Source organism: Chelonoidis abingdonii, chromosome 19 (genome assembly GCF_003597395.2).
Source record: "Chelonoidis abingdonii isolate Lonesome George chromosome 19, CheloAbing_2.0, whole genome shotgun sequence".
NCBI lineage: Eukaryota > Metazoa > Chordata > Testudines > Testudinidae > Chelonoidis > Chelonoidis abingdonii.
Genome location: NC_133787.1, coordinates 1,854,261 through 1,880,325, shown reverse-complemented (window position 1 = coordinate 1,880,325; position 26,065 = coordinate 1,854,261). Strand labels below are relative to the sequence as shown.

General features: G+C 48.4%; 1 protein-coding gene across 1 annotated transcript; it reads left to right on the top strand.

Annotated features, from left to right (window-relative positions):
* The first annotated feature begins 19,334 nt into the window (after positions 1-19,334).
* Positions 19,335-24,844, top strand: LOC116819005 (C-signal-like). Its single transcript, XM_032770330.2, has 4 exons — positions 19,335-19,479; positions 22,395-22,553; positions 23,284-23,394; positions 24,450-24,844. Exons 1-4 carry the CDS (start codon positions 19,429-19,431, stop codon positions 24,561-24,563), a joined length of 435 nt encoding a protein of 144 aa, XP_032626221.1. The 5' UTR covers positions 19,335-19,428; the 3' UTR covers positions 24,564-24,844.
* The last annotated feature ends 1,221 nt before the right edge of the window (positions 24,845-26,065 follow it).

Here is a 26,065-nt window from a genome sequence, read left to right as displayed (position 1 = left end):
GAATTATGGTTAAGGAGAGTTTCAAAATGTTCTTTCCAGCGAGAATTGACGGCTTCGTTGTCCTTCAGAAGTGTGGTTCCATCCTTAGAGCGAAGAGGGTTCATATCATAACAAACTGGCCCATAAACAGCCTTGGTGACACTAAAGAAACCACATGTATTGTGAATGTCCACGATATGTTGGAGTTCTTGCGGTACCTCAGTCCACCATTTGTTCTTAAGATCTCTGGTTTTACATTGTACTTCCGCCCTCGCCTTGACATGGGCTTCTTTCTTTATATTACAATTTATGTCATTCTACCAAGCATGAAATGCTATTCTCTTCTCATTGTTGAGTTGCTCAGTTTCAGCATCATTCTTGTCAAACCAGTCCTGATGTTTTCTGGTGTGGTAGCCTATGGTTTCCTCACAGGCATTGAGGATTACCGCACACACACTGTCTGTACGTGTACACACACACACGCAGAGTTTCTGAGTGAAACACATGCACAGTCTTTCACACTTACTTCCCAACACATGCTTGTGTTATTGTTGTTGGTTGTTACTACTTGGTCCTTCCTGCAATGCACATATATTCTCTGTAATTTTATCCTTTCAGAGTGAGTTATTTTAGTTCTTTGGCTGGTCAATGTATTTCATAATTATTTGTTTCTATCATACATTTAAATTTAATTGTTTGAGTAGTGGATTCTAAAATGCCTAATTAATTTGTCCTGGCTGGAGTAATTATCCCAATGGTCACTGTTATATCTAGGTTTTTTGTTTCTACTGGTGGCACACAGCTACACGGTACCTCGGTGCACATAACAAAATTCAGTCCACACATAGATGGAAAAAATTGGAGGGAACATTGGCCAGGACCCTGGGAAGTAATGATAGAAGCAGATAGGGAGCCTGCAGATTCTTAAACAAAGCCCAGTTGCCTCAGACTCCGGTGCCTAGGGATGCTCTTTTGAGGGGAGAGGTCTAAAGCTATCTTCCTGTATTACAAACCTAACCCTGGTGAAGAAATCCACTATTATGATTTGATCAGCCTGGAGCCTTTCATAAACAAAACCAAAGAATACCCTATTGGACACCCTGATAGTGTTTAGAACAAATGTAGACCCCTCACAAATTATTTTGGAATTGCAAAACTTATAGTGTACCTCCCAAGAGGCCGCTCTTTCCCATTGTTACCTGTCTGAGTGGATGGCAAACTTATGTTCCCCCTATGCCGAACCCATGCAGAAACTGACTAGCAGGAGATGTGCATCCACACTGAGAAGGAGAGGGCCATCCTGGGACCTGGTGCACAGTGGAATTAAATGCGGCCATACTAAAGGGGTATACGGTGGCTAAAATCTACTAAATCTGGCATTTTGAAGAAAAATCTGACAAACTGTTTTCAGAGTACATAAAATTACACCTCTATCAGAAACAAAAGGGTTCAGATATCCCAGCTGGTGTACAGATGAAGAAAAAGAAAATAAGTACATTAATGATTTCTATAGGAAAGAAAGTGTGCGCTTATGCCAACACGACATCACGTTTAACCCTGCCAAGTGCCAAATTGCTAAACTGTTCTTAAACTGTCTGTGGGTAAATTCGCCCACAGAACAAACCCACCCAATATCAATCACCATGGTGAGAGATGCAGATGAACTCTTTCAGATCCTTTTTTTTCCCAATTAAAAGATTTCATCCTGCAAGTTTATCGACAATGAAACAATGTGCATGTCTTGGAAGTAGCCGGTTTCACCACCACTTACACCTGCTTAAAACTATACAGCCGGCTAGACAGGCTGTAGAGCGGTACCTGTACCGCGACACAGACTCAAGGATATTTGTGAAAAGGGAGAGTGACTGGAACCCCCCTCTACCATCGGGCCTTAGACTCTGTTGTTGGGACTCCTGTACAGATGTTCTTGGGTTGTGCCCACCATTTTAGGGAGTCTTTTACCCTGCATGTCATTATAAGATGTCTGCTTAGGCTGTGCCTGGGTGGTATGTATGCTGTTCAAAGCCAGGCTTGCAGGCATCTACTGTGAAGTTTGGCGTGCTTGATAACAAATGTCATTACTGATGTATGTCCCAGTAGAAGTGAACATGTTCTGGCAGATGTTTGTGGGCGGCCCATCACCATCGAAATTAAATTGACGAGTGTGATGAAGCATTGCTGAGATGGTGTTGCTATTGAACAGTCAAGAGAAGCCCCTATGAATTCCAATTTCTGGACAGGAATCAGTATGGACTTTTGCGCATTTATTTGTAACCCTACCCTCGTGGAAAGGGTTATCCTACTCTGCAAGATGCTTATTGCTTCTTGTTGTGTTGGTGTCCTTATGAGGTAGTCACCCACATATGGAAATATGACTCCGTGTCTGCAGAGGTGTGCTGCTACCACCACTACTAAAACTTCGGAGAAAACCCTTGGAGTGGTCGACAAGCCAAAGAGTAATACCTTGTATTGGAAGAGTTGTTTCCCTAGGATGTACCTCAGGAATCGTCTGTGTGATGGATGAATCTTAATCTGGAAATATGCATCCTGCAGATCGAGGGCCGAGAGCCAGTCCCCATTTTTCTAACACTGGAATTATGGTGTTAGTGTCACCATTTTAAAATGTTGTGTTTTTTACAAATTTGTTGAGTTTCCTTAGATCTAAGATGGGTCCCCATCTGCCTGTCTTTTTCTGTGAGAATATATTTTGAATAGAACTCTTTCCCTCTGTGCTGCATTGGTACCAGTTCCACTGCATCAAAGTGAATGAGATGGTTTACTTCCTGTTGCAGCAGTGACTCACGAGGGGGTCCCTACAGAGGGATGGAAAGTGAGGGTGGGGAGGTGGGACGGAGTAACCAGTTTGGATAATTTCCAAAACCCATCTGTCTGTAATGATGCTGCACCAGACTTGGTGAAACAGGAACAAGTGTCCTCCAAATAGTCAGGAGAGAGTCTCTGTTTCCAGCATTAGAATGTGCGGTTGTCTCGTGCCCTCGACCATACCTTCAAAATTGCTGTGTTGTGGTGGATTGTTGGGATGTCAAAAGTTGGTTTGGGTTTTGTCAATGTCTAGTTTGCCTTTGCTCGCAGCACTGGTCATATTGCCTGTGTGTTTGTGATGTGGCATCAATCAGAATCTCTGGGTATAATATCTGCTCTGTTTTTTTTTTAATTTGCAGCTGTATAGATGCCTAGGGATTTTAATGTTCCCCTTGAGTCCTTAAGGGTGTGGAGGGACTTGTCCATTTTGGACACAAATAATTTTGGGCCTTCGAAGGGTAGGTCCTTGACTGTTGACTGGACCTCCCTGGGGAGCTCTGAAAGATGAAGCAATGATGCACAGCTCATGACCACAGATTTTTGATTGTGTGGCCATGTCTGTGAAGCCAAGTGAGGCCTGCAGGGCTGTCCTGGCGATAAGGTGGCCTTTGGTGATATTAGCTTTAAATTTTTTTCTTCAGGTAAACTGTCAATAAATCCTGACATTTTAAAATAGATGGGGGGTGTGTGTGTGTGTGTGTGTGTGTGTGTGTGTGTGTGTATTAGTTATGTAAGCAGAGTCAGGGTGAGCTCTGCCCTGACATCTGGTGGTAAATTGTGGTGAGTTGTGGAAAAGAACTTCAGGGGCTGATCTTGTTTGCATAGGCACACCCACCCCACCTAGCATGAGCCCACAGCAGCCCAAACGGTCCCTTTGGCTGCTGTGGGATCCCCAGTTTCTCTGTTCTTGGGGCAGGAAGAATAAAGTGTTACCCTGATTATGTGAGTCAAGGACAGTGGAACTGTTTTATGACAGAGGGACTTGCCATCAACTAGGGAGCACTCACTAGACAAGGGACATGGGTTCAAAAAACCAGTGGATTGAGAGGGTGGGCTTGGGCTGGATGATATGACCCCCACTTTGAGGGCCTGAAACACCAGTTGCACTGCCTCCTCTCTCCACTGTGGAACATCAGAGCTAATTTTGATTCCTTTAGGCATCTAGTTGCAGGCTGATGAGCTGAATTCACTTTGGGCCAATGGTGCACCAGAACTGAGGCTCCCCTACCATAAGCTGACATTACTGAGTGCTGTGTTAAGTAGTGGGGGACGGAGCAGAGCAGGTTGTGTGATTGCTGGTGGAGTGGAGCGACGAACGGAGCAGTTTGCTGAATGGCTAGAGTGGCTCACAGGATGGCTGGTGGAGTGGAGTGGCTGGCAAAGTGGCACGTGGTGAAGGCTGCAGCAGAACCTCACAGAGAGGTGGTGCAGTTGGCTTCTGACACTGTAAGTTGCCCTTTAACATCCCCGCGGACCCCCCCCCCCCCCATTGCCACGCAGGCTGAGAGGTAAAACTCTGCAGATAAACTTTTGAACTCTGGGGCTGCACTGACCAGGGACAGAGACTTTTGAGTTATTGGACTTTTTGGTGATTTTTGGGTTGCTGGAATCAAGAGACTTTTGGGATGTTGGACTTTTGGGACTTTGGATGATTTTTTTTTGGGTTGCTGGACTTAAGACCCTGAGGGGAAAAGGACACTGCCAAACTTACTTGGGGGTGGATCTTTTGCTCATGGTTTGTGTTATGAATCCTCTTTGTGATGTTTCCCCAACATAATGCTCATTGTTTCCTGCCTTTATTAAAAGGATTTTGCTACAGTCAGACTCCATGCGTGCGATGGGGAAGTATTGCCTCTTAGAGGCACCCGGGGGGTGGTATGTAATTGTCCCAGGTCATTGGGTGAGGGCTTGAGCTGGTTTTTCATTGTGTTATTGAAACAGAACCCCTAGATACTGAATCTGGCCCTTGTTGCTGCCAACTCAGATGGGTAGAAGGGTTACCGTTATGTGGAACTGTTGCAGACGAATAAGTTTTGGGGCAAAGAAGTCTAACTTTTTTCCAATCTCTGTTGTACGGGGTTGTTCCAGAGTAGTGTTATTTTCCTCTCTCTTGTTTACTGCCTCCACCTCTAGTGAGTGTGATATGTGGTGTGTAAATAAGAACTCAGCTCCTTTAGATGGCACATAGTATTTCTTGACCAGTCTTTTGCATGTTGGGGGTACTGTTGCTGGTGTCTGATTGATGGTTTTGGCAGGCTCCATAACAGCATCGTTGATTGGTAATGCTATTTTTGCTGAGGGAGATGACTGAAATATGTCTAGTAGTTTATGCTGCGATTCAGCTACCTGTTCTAGAGAAATCTCCAGGGACTCTGCCATCCTTTTGAAGAATTCCTGAAATGCCTTGAAGTCATCCCCTTTGGTGGGTGGTGGGGGCATTATAGTTTCATCTGGTGATGAAGATGAGAGGTTTGCAGGTGGCAAGGCTTCCTGGTCAGATATGTCCTCAGTCACATCCTCTTGTGTTTGTGAGGGTGCTGGGATAGGTGGTGATGGAGATCATGGAGCTCTTGATCTTGGTTGTCTAGGGGGCTTGCAATGTTGAGCCCTGTACATTGTCCATGGATCCCAGTAGAGCCAGTTCAGTGGGAATGGCATAGGGGATGGTTCCCATACTAGGCATGTGCCTCTGTGGATGAGTGGTGCTCTGGTAGATGGGATAGTCCAGGTTTGGGTGAGGAGTGATGAGGTGTATATACCACTCCTTCCTTGTCTTCATCGTCACTAGACAGAGGGGCAGCTGACATAGATGGAGAAGTCAAGCGGCTCGGTACCAAGCGAGATGGAGTGCCATCAGTACCGAGGAGCTGAGATTCCAGTGTTGAGGATACCAGTAGGTCTGCTTATCTTTGGAATTGGTGCAGAACCATTAGCGTCAGTACAGAGGTTGGTGTCGCTGGTGGTATGGGAGTGTGAGTTGTAGCTGCTGGTGCTGAACGCCTTGTGCTATGCTGCGTAGGCACCGCGGAACAGGGATTGACAGTCTGCAAGTTAGGCAGCATTTGAAGCCTGGTGATCTGGGCATGCTGGAGAGAGTCTGTCTCAAAAAGAAGGGAGTAGTAACTCTATGGGAGCCTAAACGTCTCCTCCTACTGAGGGGAATAAGGGTAGAAAAGAGAAAAATTATTTGTAAGAAAATAAAAGTAGTAAGTATAATGGGGAAAATTTATCTACCTACTTAGTATACTACCAGCTATGAACTATCTTATCTAAAGATTAAGTGAGGGTGCTGCTGATTGCTCCAACTCAAGTCAAAGGCGGTAGAGAAGGAACTGACGGATGGTTGGTTGTGCAGTGCTATGTAATGGTCTGGAGTGGCATGAGACAGCGACAGCACGTGCGCGACCCAACCGGGCACTGCTACCACGATCTCTGATTACAAGCGCTGGGTGCATAGACACCTAACGTGGAGCACCCACAGGGACACTCCTAGAAGAAAAAACTACGTTTTCTCTCTTTGCTGTTATGTTCTCTCCCATCTTGGGTGCATATATCTTGTTTTGTCTTTTTAGGATCTTGTCTTGTTTTGTCTTTTTAATGCTATCTGTGAGGGCGGCAGACCAGGTCAAGCCAGGGCCATAGGTCAATTTACTTGCTATTAGGGTAGATCAGAGTAGTTGTTGAATGTAGAAGAGTGCATTGGGTGTTTAAACGTCATGAAAACTAATGGGTCATTACTTGTATTGTTCACACTTATTATTCCTCTATAATGCAACAGCAAACATTTACATTGTGTATACTCCTGTAACTGAATTACCCATCAAAGAAACCTTGTGAAATGCTAATGAAAGACTTAAGGACTTTAACAAGAAAATGCTAATTTTTCAGAGCAAGTGACCATTATGTATATAGTCAGAGGTCAAAAGTCATTGTCATCAAAGGAAAAACCCACCTGGGAAGAACCTCTCAGCTTACTTTCTGTGTGAAGAGACTATAAATATGGATTCAAAGAAGGATCCTGTGTCTTTGGACTGTTTGGATTCTAATGGGGAAGAATAACTGAACGAGAAGAGAGAGATCCCCAGAGTTATTCAGCATAGCCTTGAAAGACTTTTGGGAAACTGGCAATTTATTACATCACTGCCACCATTTGGAGTTACAAACTGTCATTTACCTGTTATATTTTACCTGTTTTAACCTCTCTAACCCTCATTCTAGCTCATTAAACTATAGTTAGTTTACTATAGAATTGGTTGTCAGTGTTGTCGTTGGTGTAAGATCCGTAGTATCACTTGATTTGGGGTAAGCGACTGGTCTGTTGGGACTGGGAGAAACCTGATGTGGTGTGATTGTGACAAAAGGTTATTTAAACCTAAAATGTTCCGTTTGTCTGGGTGGCAAGGTAGGCTGGAGTCTAAGGGGACTGTCGGTGACTCCATGGTAAGACTGGTAGAGTGATCCTGGAGTGCACATTTGTTACTGGCTTGGTGAAATCACCAATTTGGGGTGTCTGCCTTTGTTTTCTGACAGTGTGACCTGAGATTGGCACTCACAACTGTGAGCCACTCCAGGCAGCGTGACACCATCTATACAACTGTCAAATATGGGGGGAAGGGGTTCTTTCTAAAAACTCTCTCCAGCCAAAGGAAAAGAGAGCAAGGAATGTTGTTAAAATAAAAGCTGATCTTAGCATTTGAATTGTAAAATATTATAACTGTTTTTTCCTCCTTTTCTATCTCTGATAAGGGTTTTAAAGGATTTTTAATGGTGTTTGTCATGGTATTACACTGGCTAAGGTCTCTGGCATCTGGCTAAGGCCTCTAAATTGTCAGAATGGAGAGGGGTAAGTAGTGGTGTTCCGCAAGGGTCAGTCCTAGGACCAATCCTATTCAACTTATTCATAAATGATCTGGAGAAAGGGGTAAACAGTGAGGAGGCAAAGTTTGCAGATGATACTAAACTGCTGAAGATAGTTAAGACCAAAGCAGACTGTGAAGAACTTAAAAAGATCTCAAAAACTAAGTGATTGGCAACAAAATGGCAAATGAAATTTTATGTGGATAAATGTAAAATAATGCACATTGAAAAATAACCCCAACTATACATACAATATGATTGGTGGCTGTTTAGCTACAGCAAGTCAGGAAAAAGATCTTGGAGTCATCGTGGACAGTTCTCTGAAGACGTCCACGCAGTGTGCGAGAGGCGGTCAAAAACGCAAACAGGATGTTAGGAATCATTAAAAAAGGGGATAAAGAATAAGACTGGGAATATATTATGCCCTGATATAAATCTGTGGACGCCCACATCTCGGAATACTGCATACAGATGTGGTTCCTCATCTCAAAAAATATACTGCACTAGAAAGGTTCAGAAAAGGGCAACTAAATATGGGGTTTGGAGAGGGTCCCATATGAGGAAATTAAATAAGGACTGCTTCAGCTTGGAAAAGAGCAGGCTAAGAGGGGATATTGGAAGGTATATAAAATCATGAGTGATATGGAGAAATTGGATAAGGAAAAGTTATTTACTTTTCCCATAATAGAAGAACTAGGAGTCACCAAATGAAATTAATAGGAAGCAGTTTAAAACAATAAAGGAAGTTCTTCTTCACGCAGCTCACAGTCAATTGTGGACTCCTTGCCTGAGGAGGTTGTGAAGGCAGGACTATAACAGCGTTTAAGGGAACTGGATAAATTCATGGTGTTAAGTCCATAAATGGCTATTAGCCAGGATGGGTAAGGAATGGTGTCCCTCACCTCTGTTGTCAGAGGATGGTGATGGACGGCAGGAGAGAGATCACTTGATCATTACCTGTTAGTTCACTCCTCTGGGGCACATGGCATTGGCCACTGTTGGTAACAAGATACTGGGCTAGGTGGACTTTGGTCTGACCTGTACGGCCGTTTTATGTTTCTTATGTTAAAAGGCGATTCATCTCACCATTTTGGAGGCGATCTACCCACCCTATAACTCTTCATTGTCTCATCTTCAACAACGTATTGATGCTACCCATCTACGAGGCTATTAACTATTAATAGGTCGTACTTTATTTCTTTTCAAACTTTAAGTTTTAAGGGGACTAACTAAAAGTATGTCTACACCATGGGATTATTCTGATTTTACAGAAACCGGTTTTTGGAAACAGATTGTATAAGGTCGAGTGCACGTGGCACACAAGCAATTCATTGGCGTCCATGTACCGAGGCTAGCGTCAATTTCTGGAGCATTGCACTTGGGTAGCTAGCCATAGCTATTCCATAGTTCCTGCAGTCTCCCCTGCCCATTGGAATTCTGGGTTGAGATCCCAGTGCTGATGGGGGCAAAAACAGTGTCACAGGTGATTCTGGGTAAATGTCATCAGTCAATCTTCCCTCCATGAAAGCAACAGCAGACAATCATTTTGCACTTTTCCCTGGATTGCCTGGGCAGACACCCTAGCATGGCAACCATGGAGCTGTTCAGCCTTTTTCACTATCACCATATGTCTACTGGATGCTGCTTGCAGACGCGGTGCTGCAGCGCTACACAGCAGTATCCTCTTGCCTTTGCAAGTTAGCAAGATGGTTACCAGCCCTACTGTACTGTCTGATTCGCAAGTTGACAATGACAGTTACCAGTCACAATGTACCATCTGCTGCTGTCATGGGTGTCTGGCTGCCTCGTGAGGTTGGTTGGGGACGCATAGACAAAATGGGAATGACTCCCCAGGTATTCTCTTCTTTAAGATTTTTTCTAATAGAGAGTCAGTCCTGCCAGAATATCAGCAACCCTACTAAAGAACAGAGAGGCAAATGGCGCTGGGTCAAAGCCCCAGACATCCACAGAAATGATGAGCTGCATGCCATTCTAGGGGATACCCCTGCAACACCACCACTTGTTGCTTCCTCCTCCCCACCCCTCCTGGGCTACCGTGGCAGTTATCCCCATTTGTGTGATGAAGTAATAAAGAATGCAGGAATAAGAAACAACACTGACTTTATTGCCTCTGCAAGCAGAAGTCAAAGGGAGAGAGAGGGCAGCCCTCCAGCTACTGTGCTATTCCAGGCAGGAGTGACTCTCCGTTAACAAAGCTTAAAGAAGAGAATGACTTTGAGTCATTCCATTTTTGCCCAGGTGCACCCAGCCAACCTCACTGAGGCCAGCCAGGAGCACCCATGGGATGACGATAATGGCTATCAGTCCTATTACCCATCTGCCCCCGACAAGGGAAGGAAGGAAGGGGATGTTGCTGTGTAGCGCTGCAGCACCATGTCTGCCAGCATACAGTGACACTGAAAAAAGGCGAGAGAGGATTTCTTTTTTTCCCTTTGCTTTCATGGAGGGAGGTGTGTGGGGGTGACAACATATACCCTGAACCACCTGCGACAATGTTTTTGACCCTTCGGGCTTCGGGAGCTCAGCCAAGAATTCAAATGGTTTTTGGAGAGTGCAGGAACTGTGAATAGCTACAGCTGTCAGTCTCTCCTCCCTCCATGAGTGTCCATTTGATTTTGGCTTTCTGGTATGCTTTGTCTCAGCTCCTTAAGTTCACGCAGCACTATGTTGAGTCCTGTTGCAGCCTCTGTCCATCATAGCCTTGGAGATTTTTTCAAATGTTTTGGCATTTCGTTATTGGAACGGAGTTCTGATAGAATAAGTTCATCTCCCCATACAGAGATCAGCTTCAGTATCTCCCTACGGTCCATGGTAAAGCTCTTTTTTGATTCTAGGACTGCATGGTCGCCTGTGGCTGATCAGCGCTCCACGCTGGCAAACAGGAAATGAAATTCAAAAATTCGCGGGGCTTTCCTGTCTACCTGGCCATGCTCTGAGTCAGATTTCTTCCAGAACAATCACATGGTGCACGTGGGACAGGGCCGCCAGAGGATTCAGGGCTGGGCAAAGCAGTTTCGGGGCCCCTTCCATAAAAAGGTGCAATACTATGGAGGCCCCCTGCTGGCCTGGGGCAAATTGCCCCACTTGCCCACTCTCGGCGGCCCTTCCACTTAGACACTGATTATCAGTGATTTCAGTGGTCACTTAACAAAACAAAGACTATCTATGGAGCATAATCAGCTCTGTCTTTACAGTGAAAGGGGCAGGTCAAATAGTACCTGTGACTCAGGCAGACCAGCAAGCAAAACACCTGTCCCCACCCTCTCTCTGATGCTCTCAATCAGAAGGCTAATTACAAGTTCTATTGCCTTTTACTTGTACAATAAGAAAACATTTCATTCCCACCTCCTCACACCCGGATTCAAGTGATTTGTAACCCAACCCAGCCAAAATCTATCACTGGGCAACACAGATCTGTTTGCTGGATACCTAGGTAGATTAGGTGTAAATGTAATAAATCTGGTCCTGAGCCTTTTCCCCAGTCCCAGCTCTCACTTGCTGTCAGGGAGAGCTCATTGTAGACTTTGCTTACAATCATAACTTGGCCAACGTCACCGAAGATGATGCACTGGCATCATCATAAAAAACAAAGAATGTATAAGGAAGCTAGTGCTATGTTCATACTTTTTCAAATCTATTATATTTTTTCAGATCATGTATTTTATCATACACCTTTAATGCTTTTAAGTATGTATTAATGTTTCAATTTCAATTCAATTTCCATAACAATGACTAAATGGCAAAACATTGCACATAATAATTCACAAAACTGAATGGAGGGGGTTTGGGGAATGTTGGTGGGGGTGTAGGGGTGTATGTAGGAAATCCCTGAACCACTCTAAACATAGAAGGCTTCAGTATGTTGTGGACACATTTCATCTTGGCCATTTCAGAAACAGAGGCAAAGGATTTCCCCACCCCTCTTCACTGGAACAGCCCTGATTTTTTTGATTCCTTTCTAGTAATACTGGAGATACAGGAGTGAAGTAGTGAGTGCAGGACAACTTTAGTTTGCAATTCATTGACTGGAATCAAGCCATGTCGGTTCCGCCATGTTCTCAGCAGCCAGATTAGTTTTGATCATGCAGACTTCAGATTGGATATTGACCAGTGATGTTATTGTGCTGTTGGACAGTTTCTAGTTAATGTGCCTAAGTACACTTTGCATGATCTTTATGGCCCCAATGAAGGGACTGTAAGTCAGAATATGTTAACAATTGGTAAACAGGCAATTACAAATATTATAATTAACCAATAAACCAGAGTCCCAAAGGTGGACTGGTCATTACAGCTATCCTGGCCTTCAACATCTTTTTGTTGTTAAAATCATTTAAAAAGTTACTGGGAAAATATAATGATAAGAATAAAAAGCAAGTATCTTGAATCATCTTGATATCCCAGATAATTTTGCATGCCATGTAATCATATACTGAGCTCTGCCACTGTATACTCTATGCATTTACAACAGCGAGAGTAAGCTGCAGTACTGAGCCACAATCTCATGTTTCTGTGTCAAAAAGGAAATGGAAAAGCATAATTTAACTGACTTCTTTAATCCTGAAGCAGGACCTCTTCTCTCCTCTTCCAGGAGGAAGCAGGAGAGCGAACCATTCTCACTGGCCAGATCCCTGCAACTCTCAGGCATCATCTTACCTAACTAGCCCTGGCAAGCCTAACTTCTACACCTTCGTTAAAAAGAATTCTATTGAAAATGATATTGCTAATAAATAATAATACATAGTAAAGATAAATATGTGAGCTATAAGCTCAAGATAGGGCAAAATATGTCCTGTAAGTTCCATTCATAGGACAGAACTATTAAGTTGTTGTCATTTGGACAGTGGTAAGAGAAAACCAACATGCAGAATAGATGGGTAAATCTATTCTGTTCACACTTTAGAGGGGTGTAGTAAACAAGAAAAAACTGGAAACCCATTTTACATTAACATAGTATTGAGGAAAGCCATGCAGGCAAGTTCCATCTGTCTTTTTCTTCCAAGACATTTCAGGAACAAGAAACCCAAGTGGAAATGGTTATAGTGTGAACCCATGCGTAAAGCGGTACCATGAACCCTCGGTCTCTGCCTGTAGGCCCTTAAAAGGAGTATGACATTTATTTTTTTTGTTTTCTCTTCAGTGTTGAGACTCAATTACAGACATGTCCGATTTGTTTTTACAGCCACTCAGCACAAGGTCTTTTGAGTTTGCTTGGGGCCTCTGGTACCTTTGTAAAGTAATAAATATAATATGGGTTCATTAGATGCTTTAATTTGACCAACATGTTGTAACTTAATTGTTTCAAAGCTTTGCTTTTAAAGATCATTTTACAAACTACTCTATAAAGCTTCCGGAAGTTTTAGGCCTTTATTTTATTATATGCCCCCTCATTCCCTAGCACGCCGGCCCTGTTGGAAACATGCCCCGCCCCCCCCGGACGCGCTTGCAGAAAAGACCCTCCTTCCTCAGCGCCACCTGTCGAACAGTTGTGGCCAAAGGAAGGTTGGGCGCGGGGGGGAGAAACAGCACACATATGGCAAAAAAATATTCCATTTATGCATGCGAGAGTGGCTGTAGCCCATGAAAGCTTATGTTTGAAATAAATTTGTATCTCTAAGTGCCACCAAGTACTCTGTTCTTTTGCGATACAGACTAAACCCTGGCTGCTACTCTGAACCTGGCCAAATAGGGTGGCCCAGATCACAGGCATTTAACATAGGACCCCCCTCCCCACTCGACCCCACATCACACCTCTTTCACGCCCTGTCCCCGGACTTGCTGGCATCCTCCTAGTCAGTCCCCACCACAACATCACCTCCCCACTTCTCCCTCCCTGCAGAAACCGCTATGCCGCCCTAGAACCCCTGCTGGCTCACTGCTTGCCTCTTTTGGTCCACTGCACTGCCACCGCTCGCCCGCCGACTTGCCGCTGCACCCCCCCGCGTATATAAACTCCATTAAAGACCCAGGGGTCACATATTACTGCACACAGCAATCAAGGGCGTCACTATATTACTGCACCAGCAATCACTCAGCCCACCCAATGCAGTGTAGGTAAATCTCTGCTATGCATTTTGATAACTTTTACATGTACTTTGTATTGAACCTTGGTATGTGTTAATAGTGGGCGCCCCAAAGTGTACAATTAAAAAAAAGAAAAATGTTCTCACTTTCTAGCAGTGGATGAGATCTTTCCTCCACTTTGTAATCCATTGCCTATTGACTGAATGAGGGGTTGACATGGGGACAGTTGGAAGGCAGCACTCCCAGACAGCTGCAACCTTGGAGAGGACTGGAGCCAGACCCCAGACCAAGGAGCTTTGCTAGGGCTGAGTGGGACGAGAGTCTGGGTGCTGGGTGCACCTTCTCTGGGCTGAGGGCAAGGGAGGGACCCAGGGAGAACAGCAGGCTGAAGACTAAGACATGAACCACCCAGCCTAGCCATCCCAAGCCAGACTGAAAGCAATGTGCCCCTATCCCCAGGCCACCTGCTTCCACTCCTGGCCTCTTCCCAGCACTGCTAGTGATTCTGTGTGGCTGCACAGGGTGGGCGTGGCAGAGAGGTGATTTGGCATATTAAGTGGACCCTGTCCGGGTCCCCGGGCGTATGCTCTTGGACGGCTCCCACTAAGCCAGTCAGGACTTTGGGAGCTCCTTCCCTTGGAGCAGACTTGTTGAGGCCAGAAGCTCACGTCTTCACCTCCTGGGTCTCTCCTGTGAGCATTCAGCATTCCTCTGCCCCTCGGTGTGCTTCCCACAGCGAAGCCCACCCAGCGGGTCCTGGGGAAGCCAGACAGGGTCTCTGCACCCCCACTTTGCAGTCAGACGTGACCTTAGCAGCTAAAACAGAGGTTTATTCGATGACAGGAACAGGGTCTAAAACAGAGTTTAGATACAGCGAACGGACCCCTCGGCCGGGATCCATTCTGGGGCAGTGAGCGAGCCGACCCCTAGGTCTGCATTCACTCCTCTTCCTCAGCAAGTCCAGCACTACCCCCTCCGCCCCTCCCTTCTGTCAGCTCCTGTGGTCAGCTCCTTTCCCGGCCAGGAGGTCACCTAATCTCTTGTCCAACACCTTCAGCTGGCACTTGCAGAGGAGGTCCCAGGCCCATCAGTTGCTAGAGACAGAGGGTCAGGCATTTAGGTGCACTGGCCCTTGCTCTGCACATCACACACCCTTATCCACCACCTAGTACTTAAGAACTGCATAGGCGGACACTGAGTCACCAACACAGATCAGAGCAAACATAAGGAACAGATAGTCCAGTTATCACCGCGCTCAACCCTCTTTGCAAATTCACCCCATTTTGCGACCCTTCCCCGCCCCCCTGCAAGCTGGTTCTATTTTATTGTTGCAGGGCAATGAAGGAGCCTAGCTTTATGGAAATTTTCAGCCTACTAGCGCGTCTTGCAGCAGGGAAAACGAGTTGATGCGGAAGGAACTGGTTTGATAGGAGCCCAGTTCCCCTTCCTTTCCAAATAATTTGGAAAGGATCTCTAGTCTACCCAAACCCCAGCCGTGCCTCAGTTTCCCCTTCTGCAGGGAGATAGGGGGGAGATAAAAGTCTCAGCCTGCCATGCCATATTGCAGACTTTTTTCCTGGGTTACAATTACATGTCATGATCCCAACTTTAGTTCTGAAACAGACCCACCCAGGCAGACTCACCCTCAAACAGCAACACCCTGAAAACCACACCACCACCCCAATATTACAAACCTAGGGGGAATCACAGGGTCAAACACTCACGGTTGAAAGTCCCAGCAGCTGTTCAGGTGAGCGAGGTCACTGAGAGATTATTCCATCCTGTCAGTCTCCCACCGGACCAGAAGAAGCTGTCTCCTCCAGGTGAGCAGGTAGCTTTCTCCCCCCTCCCGCCCCCCCAGCGGCTGGCTCTGCCTCAGCTCAGCATCTCTGGTTGCCGAGCTGCTGCTGCTGCTTCCGGGAGACAGAGGCTAGAGCTGCTTCGGCCAGCGGGGACCCCTCAGGGGAGTATCAGACACAGTCACATAGTCGCGGCCGGGGGCCCCTGCAGGGCCCGGGGCCTGGGGCAAATTGCCCCACTTGCCCCCCCCTCTGGGCGGCCCTGCTGTGGGATAGCTCCTGGAGGATAATACCATCAAATTGCGGCCACACTAACCCTAATCTGTCATGGCAATACTGATTTCAGCGCTACTCCCCTTGTCGGGGAGGATTACAGATATCAATATTAACAGCCCTTTATATTGAAATAAAGGGCCTTGTTGTGTGGACGGGTGCAGTGTTAATTCAGTTAACGCTGCTAAATTCGAGATAAACTCGTAGTGTAGACCAGGCCTAAGCTTGGTTTCCCTATGCTTTATTTCAGCTTAAGGCTTATTGAGTTCAGTTAGAGAGTAAACAGCTTTAACAGCTCTGCATTAGCTTCCTCTGCTAGAGGTGTGAAGCTGGAACTGCCAGAGGCATGGTCCCGTACCTTCCAACACTAGGTTATTAAAACAGAGTGTGAGTATTAATCAAAGTTTGCAGCACATAATATTGTATTATCATATGTATGTCTTGAATAACAGTAATACAACTGTAACTCTGTAATTCTAACTGTTTTACCATTTGCTTACTATTTCATTGATTTTTAATGAAAGGTCTTTATAACTGTATCTGTCTCAGTGTGAGCTTCCTATCATATCCCTGAAGGTTTTTTTATAAACTCTGTGAAGCCTGATTCAGGAAGAACTTTTATCTTCTGATCAAACAAACTGGTGAGCCTAAGCCCATACTAATTAATATCCATAATAATTATTATTAATATTAATTAAGTAAAATTAAATTAAGCAGATAAATTAATCAACATTCCAAATCAGGCTACGGTACAGGCACCTGGCCACTTGTCATTGCCTCTACAACTGCAGATCTACATCCTTACCAGAGTTCACCCTTCCCAGTTCACACAGTCTTATCGTCACTTTGTAGAGAAAATTAAACATCACATAGATTTCTAGAGCAAAGTCCTTATTTCCAAGCACATGCCCTTCCCCCCACCCAGTTTCTCCCTGTTTTGTTTTCAACACCACTGCCCAGCTGTGGAAAACAGATCATGGTTGTGGTGACTCCTTACTCAGAGCCTGCTGAGTACAGTTGTTCTGCCCTTTCACACAATAAGGAGACCAACACTTCGAAGGCCCTGAACCCAAACTTCAATACATAGTAACCAAACAAACCAACCTGTTCCTCTGAGATTGTGGTAAATATACAAATAATGGTTCTGTCTCATTCCTTTAGATGGCGAGCAGGAGCTCTATTCCCAAGCGCCGCTTTAATACCCAGGTGCAGGGGACGTGGGGACCATGACTGCCCAGTCTCGCGTGAGCAGAGGCCCTGCCAGCTGGGCACAGGCAGCGAGGACCCATGCTGGTTTAATGTCCGCAAGCTTCTGCGGACTTGGTGCCAATCGGGAATCGGCCTGGAGCTCGTCAAGACATTTCTGGGGAAATCAAACCCACCGAGTGGGTCTTTGCGATCTGCCGGGACCCGGAGGGATGGCGAGCAAGGTGAGACGGGGCGAGGTGAGATGGAGTTAGCTGTACCTGGTTGGTGGGGAGGGAGAGGAACTGAAGAAGCCATTCAGTCCTAGAGCACACTTTGCCGAGAGGAGGCAATGCGACACAGCTCCCAGTCTGGGTTGAGCTACGCCTGACTAGCTTTAAAGGGAGCTCGATCCCAGAGCAGTAATATGCGGCAGCACGGCCACCCAGTTGAGTAATCCCAGGGTTCAGGTGCTGTTACAGCTTCTAACGTTTCTTGTATTGCGGTGGAACATACCCATACTGCCAGCCTCAAGGAGAGACACAATCATGTGTCCGACCCCAAAATCATGATACCTTTTTACAAAACAGTTTTTTAGTGTGTCTTGACTTTGTACTCCCCTCAGTCCTCTGTCAACGTGATGGCGTGGATCATTTCAGTGAGGAACAGTCAATCTTTATGCACACAAAATGCACGCACTCCTGGCTGCTCCCGGATGGCAACTCACTCCCGTCTCCAGCCTCCTTCCCCCTCACACAGGGAACTGCCATCATTTCCGTATGGCTGTCTGGACCCAGCGCAGACTTCTTCTGCTGCAGCCTCCACGGGCACCACTTTCCCCGACTCCCACCTCCTTGTCTGCACTGTCCCCAGACCTCTGTCTGCTCTTAGGGCCAGCTGACATAGAGCCAGGGCTGCTCTGTTCCTCGGCCCCAGGCTCTTGCACTGATCTCTGCCCACATGCCCACCCTGAGGAACTGCAGAACCAGAGTTCCTTTTCGTGTCATCGCCAAAACCCTCACTCACAACCAGTTCACGAGAGCTGGCAATACTGCCACACTCCCTTCCCCTGGCTCCTGAGCGAGGACTCCTCCTCCCCACAACTGCCCCATCTTAGGGGAGCTGCCCCCAAACCCATCCCTGTCTTCTGCACCACTCAGCCTCACTCCTGCCCCCCATCCCCATATAATTCCTAAACCTGCTTCCTGCTCCCCAGTGCCCTGCTCCTCTTCAGGGTCCTCATTCACAATGTCCCAGCTGCTCCTTGCATTCGCTGTGCCCTGACCAGCCCCCGGCGTCACAGACTCCCAGAGCGCATGCAGGGAGAGGGCAGAGAGCAGGTGTGTTACTGACAGGGAAGGGTTTGTGTCCCTGACTTGATCGCGCTGAGTTAGATGATGATGTTTTAAATGCTCAGGAGACAGACAGACGCCTCCTATAGACCCGGAAAGCCAGAGCTGGGTGGTGCACATGGGGGCTTTGCAGAGTCAATGCAATACGATATTGGCTTGGCCCCAGGTAGCAGCAGGGAGCTGGACTCTGCCCAGCCTGACGGTCCCTGCAGGCTGGCAGCTCCCTCAATAATCATTGACTTTATTCTTTTCCAGCAATTGAAGAACTTGGTGTCCAGACATCCAAACCTGGTGATCATTGCGCTAGGTGGGTGCCCTGCCCTGGACCCAGAGTTGAGGTTCCCTTCCCTGGATTATGTTGTTCCCCATTCCCTGTCCCCCTCCATAGTCCCGTTCCCTGCCCTCCAGATCTCAGTGGGGAGAACAAGAACAGAGTCAATAATCACTCAGAGTCCACTGACTCCTTATCCAGCCCCAGAAAAGGTGGCTGTGAGTGGGGAGCCCTGCAAAGGTCGGACAGCCCTGGGTGGGCTGGGAAAGCTCCAGGGCCACCATGTGCCAGGTCCCTCGTGTGACAATCACACCTGGGCAGCTCTGTCATGCTCTGGGATGGAGCCTCACACATCCAACTGATCAGTTCTCTCACCTACAATGCATTCAAAAATAGTTTTAGATCATTCCAGTTCTTTGTCTAATGTAGATCAACTGCACACATCTGAAATATTCACTAATTACAATAAATTTGGGATTTTTAACTCTACTACTAAGATTGTCCAAATAACTAATTATTATTATTTATTATCATTATCCTTTCCTATTGTTGCCCCGGTACAACTCCACTTCTCTGGACCCAGCAGCAACTTTTCCTCCCAACTTCCACCCCCTCTCCTACCTCTCATTCCCGCTGGGAGAAGGGTATGCTATGGGGTGACATGAGGGAGGAGGAATCATGCACCTGAACCCCCTGCTCTGTCTCTATAGAAGCTACAGACCCAGCCAGCATCAAGGCGGCAGCAGCCAGAGTTGAGGAGCATCTGAAAGGCTCGGGGCTGAATCTGTTGATAAACAACGCTGCGATAGGGAACAATGGCACACTAGAGTCTGAGACACCGGAGAACATGTCCCTTGTGTACACAACAAATGTGACGGGACCCCTGCTGGTGAGCCAGGTAACAGCTCCGACCAAGGGCACGTCGCCAGCTGCACTTCAGTTTGATTTTGCTTAGGCTAGAAATCTTCCCTTCCCCTGGATTCTAGTTACTGGATCAATGCGGGGGCCTTTGGTTGTTTACACCTCACGCTGCAGGGCCTTAAGAGGTTTTTAAGGCCCAGCTTGACAAAACCGTGGCTGGGATGATTTAGTTGGGGATTGGTCCTGCTTTGAGCAGGAGGTTGGACTAGATACCTCCTGAGGTCCCTTCCAACCCTGATATTCTATGATTGTAGGATTTTAACCACCTGAGAAATGAATCCATAGGCCAAGATCTACAGGTGGACTGGCTTCGCAATACTGCCTAACTTTTAAGCATATAGACGATCGCTGCAAGAACAATGTGATGCACAAAGCCCGAGTTAGCTTATAAGAGAGGTCTCTATCTCCTCCACCTCTGCCATTTTGTGTGTAGTTAAGTGGCCTCTGAGCAGGCCCACCGGATCAGGCCCCACAGGCAAGGTCAGTGGAGGAATGCCTGTCTTCTCTGGGTTTGAGGATCACTCTGGAGCTCAGCCAGGAGATGGTGTCTGGATGCTAAGAGTGAGGCTACAGGGCGCATGGTCAGAGTGAGAAGCTTGGGGGCCTAGAGAACTTTTACAGCAGAAAGTTAGGCACCTGCACAATTAGGCAGCTGCCGAGCAATGGTTTTGTGGATCACAGCAATGACTAAAACTGAGAATTAGGTGTCTAAATCTGGAGGTTAGGCACCTGATCCTTTTGTGGATTTACCCCTAGTTCCGCCCCTCGTGGGGCTACAAACCAGTAGAGTCCAGCTCCCACAGTAGATTTCGTTCCCTTAAAACAAAGGGTGGTGATGGTTTCCAGAGTATCCTTTCTCCATAACAAATAGTCTCCATTAGAATAATTACTTAAGGAAAAGGGGGGAGGGGGTTCTGCAGCATACCCTTTCTCTTCAATAAATAGTCCCCAGTAAAGCAGTAGGAAGGGGATTCTCAGGGGTGAGTTTCACTCCTTTGCCAAATGCATCTATTGCTTGTTAGATTCTGTCTAAGGCTCTCAGGCCTCTCTGGACCCTTCCTCCGCCTACAGCTTCCGATTCAGCAGCAGCTCAGCCTTCCTTAGATGCAGTTCATGGGATGAGTCTAACTTAACTGTGAATGTAGCACAGTGTGTGCTGAGCTGCAGCCAAGCAACGCAGTGACTGCTTCCTCCAAACCTCCCCAGAAGTGGCAGATGGCAGAGGTCCAACGTGTAGGCAGGCCAAGCCAAGAGCTTGACCCTCAGGTGCAGGACACCCACAATGACACAGAAACCTCGTAATGTCCACTGGCAAGAGGTTATAGGGGCCTGATGAGTCTGGTGTGTGCATTCTTGTTCACCAAAGAGCAGCATGTGAGGTCTCCAATAAAAGTCGATGTCACCCTGGGCATGAATATAATTCTGAAATGCACGTACAGATGCAGGATAAGGAGTTATGTCCATACACAGGTTTTTTGTCAGAAAAGAAATGTTTATCTACCTGGCAGTTTCCATGGAAACTAAGTATTGTTTAGTTCCCAGTGGGTCTCCTCTCACCAGTCTAAACTGAATGCTAATGAAGGATTGTGAAACCTTCAAAGACAGAAAAGTAACAGGAAAACACAAAGCGCGGGTATGGGTGCGTCTGTGTGTACACACTTCAAAGCTTTGCCTGAGTATGTATGGGGGACAAAGAAGACATGGTGAAATCCTTCACTGAGAAAGTGAGCACGCAGGGAGTTTGCTTCATGAAAAGGGATCCCAGCCAGGCTTGGTTGAAAACAACGGAGAGAACTTTGGGTGAGACAAGCTTCTTTAGACAGGAGGAGACTTCCTAGTTAAGTTTCTTCCCTAGAAAGCGTGTTATTGATTTTGTTTTCTGTGTAACCATTTGTTTCCAAAATCCTTACTCTCACTCACTTGACTTTCTGGTCTTTGATAATAAACATCTTCTTGTTTTCATTATAAATAGATCTATGTGCTAGGGTGCTAAGCAAAGTGATGATCCTGAGCTGATCTTACTGGCTGGTGCATCCTTTCCTTTGGGAACAGCAGGCCTGGTAATTCTGTGGGTGTTCAGTGGATAAAACGACTGGACACTATACGGAATGGTCAGAAAACTTGGGGGTTGGTGTGTGTCTATCACTAACCTGTAGAGAGCGAGGCCTGCGGGGGCCTGGAGGGCAGGGCTTGTGTCGCCGGAGGCTGGTGGTTTCAGGAAGCTGATCCACAGCTGGCACAGACCAGACTGCTTCCCACTAAGGGCAGGTGGTGGTGAGGAGCCTCACAACACAGGCAATGGATTCTTCCTAAAATTGGGAGGTGACGAGGTCTTGCCCCCTCCATGGTCCTGCTCCTGCCCCTTCTCTTCCCCCCCAAAGCCCTGCCTCCCGGTCAAGCCAGAAGCCATAGTTGGGCTGGAGAGCCGGTGCAGGTGGAAGGCCCACAGCTCCCCAAAGCTGCCCGCGTGACCCTTATCCCAACCTGGCTCCGGCATCTGGCCTGGTCTGGAGCAGAGCCTCGGTGGCCGAAGAGCCATAGCTGGGCCCCGGTAAGAGGGGAGCCTCAGACCCTCCATCTGCCCTGGGTAGGGAGGCTGAAGGTCAGGGACACAGGCAGGTGGCTGCTCTCACCACCTACCACCCCTCCCCGGGCAGGTGGAGGGTCCATGGCTCCCCGGTCCACTCTTACCTGGCCAGGCTCCAGCCTCCAGCCTGACGAGAGGGTGGGGCCTTGGGGGCAAGAGGAGGAGCAGGGGACTGGGCCTGTCCACTTTCAAAAGTGGGAGGGCCACGGCCCCTTGGCCTGCTCTGTTCCGGTGCCACAGCCTCACAACCCGGGTTCCTTTCTCCTAAGCTGACCCGGGGATGCTCTTTTCTCCCCATTGCCCAGGCGTTCCTGCCCTTGCTGAAGAAGGCTGCCCAGGGAAGCAACCAGAAAGGGCTGAGCTGCAGCAAGGCGGCCATTGTCAACATGTCCAGTGAGGGCGGCTCCATCCAGAATGTCTTTATCTGGCATTTGGGCCAAGCTATTGCCTATCGCTGCAGCAAGGTACAGGACGTGCTCAGTGTCACTCAGTGCTTTACCCATGTTCCCTGCCCTCCTGCCCAGCCCTTCTAGCTTCCACTGCTGTGCCAGGGGGGACCAGCTGTTGTTCAGCTGCCTGGAATTCAGGTCAGCTCCCGGATTTCCCCTCAGTGAGGAACCTTCCATGGTGTGTATCCCATCAGGGAAATCCCCACACTGGGAAAGCGCATGGGCTCCTCAGCCCCTACAATAGCCAGTCTCAGCACAGACAGGGGAGAGCCACTACGGAGCTATTAATTATAGCCCTTCCTAGGGGCAAATACACCCAGTTTTGAGAGCCATCACTAGCTTTAAATGGAGGGGAGCAGATCCTGCTTCTGCCCCTGGTGAAAGCTTGGGGAAAAGAAAGGAGAATCGATGCCACATTTACACTTCCTCTGCCACCCCCTGATCATGCAAAAAACCTAGAGCAGCCTCAGCACTGCTCTAACTTGTACTCAGCTGTCACAGCCCCCCTGAAGCTACGCAGTAGCTGTGGCTGATCAAAGTGCAGCTACATCCCCTTCCCCATGGCCATGCCCCTGAGAGCACCTTGTTGTCCCCATCGAGCATCAGAGACTGCAGCTCACACCAGGGTCCTTACCTGCTTGTTTCTCTCTCCCTTCCCTGCCCTCAGGATCTGGGATCATTTCCTTTAGGGCTCATTCCCCTTCCCCACACACTGCTGTCTCTGCTCATGATGTCTTGCCCACAGGCTGCTCTGAACATGCTCACCAAGTGCCAATCCTTGGGGTATGGAGGAGATGGGATCCTGAGCATCGCTGTTCATCCTGGCTGGGTGCAGACTGACATGGGGAGCTTCACGGTAGGTACCTTGCTGGGAGAGGCCAGTTGTAACCTCATGTTCATCATAGGGGGAATGGTTACGCTGTAACCTGTCGCCCCCTCCACTTTCGACCGGTATGGAGGAAAACTGTTGCAATAAGCCTGTCATCAGATCCCACCTCCTGGGGATTCAGCACTGTGTCCTGGGCATTGATCCCCCTGCTGCTACTTCCTTGGTTCCTCTGGCTCCTGGCATCGCAAAGCAAATGTCAGCAGAGCTGCTGCTATGGGGAGCTGGGGGAGGTGGGACCTGGTCATCATGGGCACCTGTATGCAGGTATCTGCATGGGGATCCTGCCCCAGTTCCCCACCCAGCATCAGGGGACAGTGACCTGGGTTGGCCTCTCATGGTTATGGCTGGCCCTAGGGAGATCCTGGTCTCACCCATGGGCACCTAGCGGCCTGGACCAGCACCAGGCCAGATCTGATAGTTTGGGCCAGATTTTAAGCCCAACTAGACCCGAACCAATCCAAGAATGTCAGGTTGTTTTCAAACCAGATCCAATCTGAAGCTGACACTGCCCCTGAATTTGTGTCTATGTCACTTCTGCCACCTTGTCCATTGGGCTCAGCCTGGTGGGGGCTTCCCCTTGGCCCACCCCATGCCAGCCATCCATCTCCAGCTGCCTCACGCCCGTGGGGTCAGCATGGCAGTGGCTGCATGCCCTGCTCATGCCAGCCACCACCGCCTCACTGAGCAATGTGTGCTGCCAGGCGAGAGGGGCTGCCAGTAATCAGCACACTCGCTCCACAGCATGCACAGCGCGGTGAGGTGATGGTAGCCAGCAGGAGCACAGAAATGCTGCCACCACCTCACCAATCCCACGGCAGAAGAAGGTAATGAGAGACCCCAGTCAGTGTGTCAGGTGTTTTCAGATTCCACCTGACCAAGTCCGACACCTGTAGTTGTGTCCCGTCAGGTTCCAGTTTGGTTGCAAGGCTCTAGGTCCCTTCCCCTGGGCCAGCCCTGGAGCCGATCCTGATCTTTCCCCCGGGCAAGTTTCTCCCCCTCACTCTCTCCTTTGCCCCATGCAGGCCCCACTGACGGTGGATGCAAGTGTCCGAGGGATCCTGAACGTGCTCCCGACGCTCTCTGAGAAGGACAATGGGGCCTTCATGAGCTGGGAAGGGAAAGTTCTTCCCTGGTGAGACGCCCCCTGGCCACTTGACAGGAGCCCTGGGTCAGGCCGTTCCAGTGACAGCGCCGTCAGCCGTGCCTGTGTCCTCAATAAACCCACTGTTCTAATGTAACAACCCTGCCTGAGCCCTGCCTGGCCTGGTGTGACAGCCACAGGCTGCGCTACGGGTGGAGCTGCCATGTGGGTGGGGGCGGCTCCATGTGATGGTTCTCACTGATTCCTCCCACCACAGTCAAAGCCCAGAGCTGGCCTGTGTGGGAGGAGCTGAGCAGCTGCTGGATGGAGAAGGGTGAGCAGGCCACTGGGCAGGCTGGGAGTGGATTTTGTGACGGCCAGGTGTGAGAAGAACACCAGGTTGTTCAGGTCTCCAGGGAACATCCTCCGGGAGGGTTTCTCTCAGGCCAACTGCAGCTGGGTTTCAAGAGTCTTTGGAGGGGGCCCAGGAGTTGTTAAGGGGTATCCTCATCCCAAGTCCTGAAGCGCAGACTAACTTGCAATCCCCCATCTAAGGAGAGAGCCCAGTTCACCCAGAAACAGACACCACACTGAGCAGTCACTGCCTCAGGGAAGAGGTCCCAGAGAGACCCTACAGGACGTTACACACACCCTTTTCCCCACACTAGTGCAACGTATTGAGTTAGCCACGCCAAGACATACAGGCCCACATTCTGTAACCCGGTCCAAGGTGCCCCTACCCTCAAAACAGCACAGAGGGCGCTGGGACGGGGGCGGCCAGGAGTCACTGGGTGTATCAGCTCTTTCTCTTCGTGGGGTAAGGGACCCTTTGGGGATGAGAAAGTCCTCCCTTCCTGTTGCCTACCTGGTTGGCATGTACCCAGGGGAAAGACCAGTAGGCCCATTGGTTGTGAAGGGCAGTTCTCCAGGAGACGGGGACGGGGTCACATTTTCCCTGCGCATGGAAGGGAGAGCCAGGAGGATCCACAGGGGATGGCTCGCTCATGGAGCCTAGGTGGGCTTTCCATACAGAGCGAGACCAGCCAGGAGAGGGATAGGCACCATCACCAAAGGGAGAGTCTTCCCCACAGGCCTACATGGGGGGACTTGGCCCTTCTGGGAGATGAAGAGATTCTACTCTGCACTCGGCAGGAAGGAGCCAACCTGGGGGACATCCACAGACTGGAGCACATGGGGCAGCTGCCACCCTTGGGGATCGTGGTGCTGCCCACATGAGCTGTGGGGTGAAGGGCCTCCTCCAATTCTGTCCCATCTCACCCTCATGTACCAGGTACATGGTGTCTGGGTTTGTCCGCAGCCAAGGCCCGTGGTGCATGCTCTGAACCTGCTCAAGCACCAGACAATGAAGGTGGCTGCACATCACACTGCACGGGAGTCTGCTTTAGCAGCGTCTGCTGTCAGGTGTCACAACGTGAGGTATCAAGTATCAGAGGGGTAGCCGTGTTAGTCTGGATCCGTAAAAGCAGCAGAGAATCCTGTGGCACCTTATAGACTAACAGACGTTTTGGAGCGTGAGCTTTCGTGGGTGAATACCCA

What these genes read in the sequence shown, in the direction of transcription:
- LOC116819005 (XM_032770330.2), top strand. Translation starts at nt 19,429, where the DNA reads ATGTCCCTTGTGTACACAACAAATGTGACGGGACCCCTGCTGGTGAGC. An exon ending in GACCCCTGCTGGTGAGCCAG is followed by an intron (nt 19,480 to 22,394) that starts GTAACAGCTCCG and finishes CCCATTGCCCAG; the next exon opens with GCGTTCCTGCCCTTGCTGAA. An exon ending in CTGACATGGGGAGCTTCACG is followed by an intron (nt 23,395 to 24,449) that starts GTAGGTACCTTG and finishes TGCCCCATGCAG; the next exon opens with GCCCCACTGACGGTGGATGC.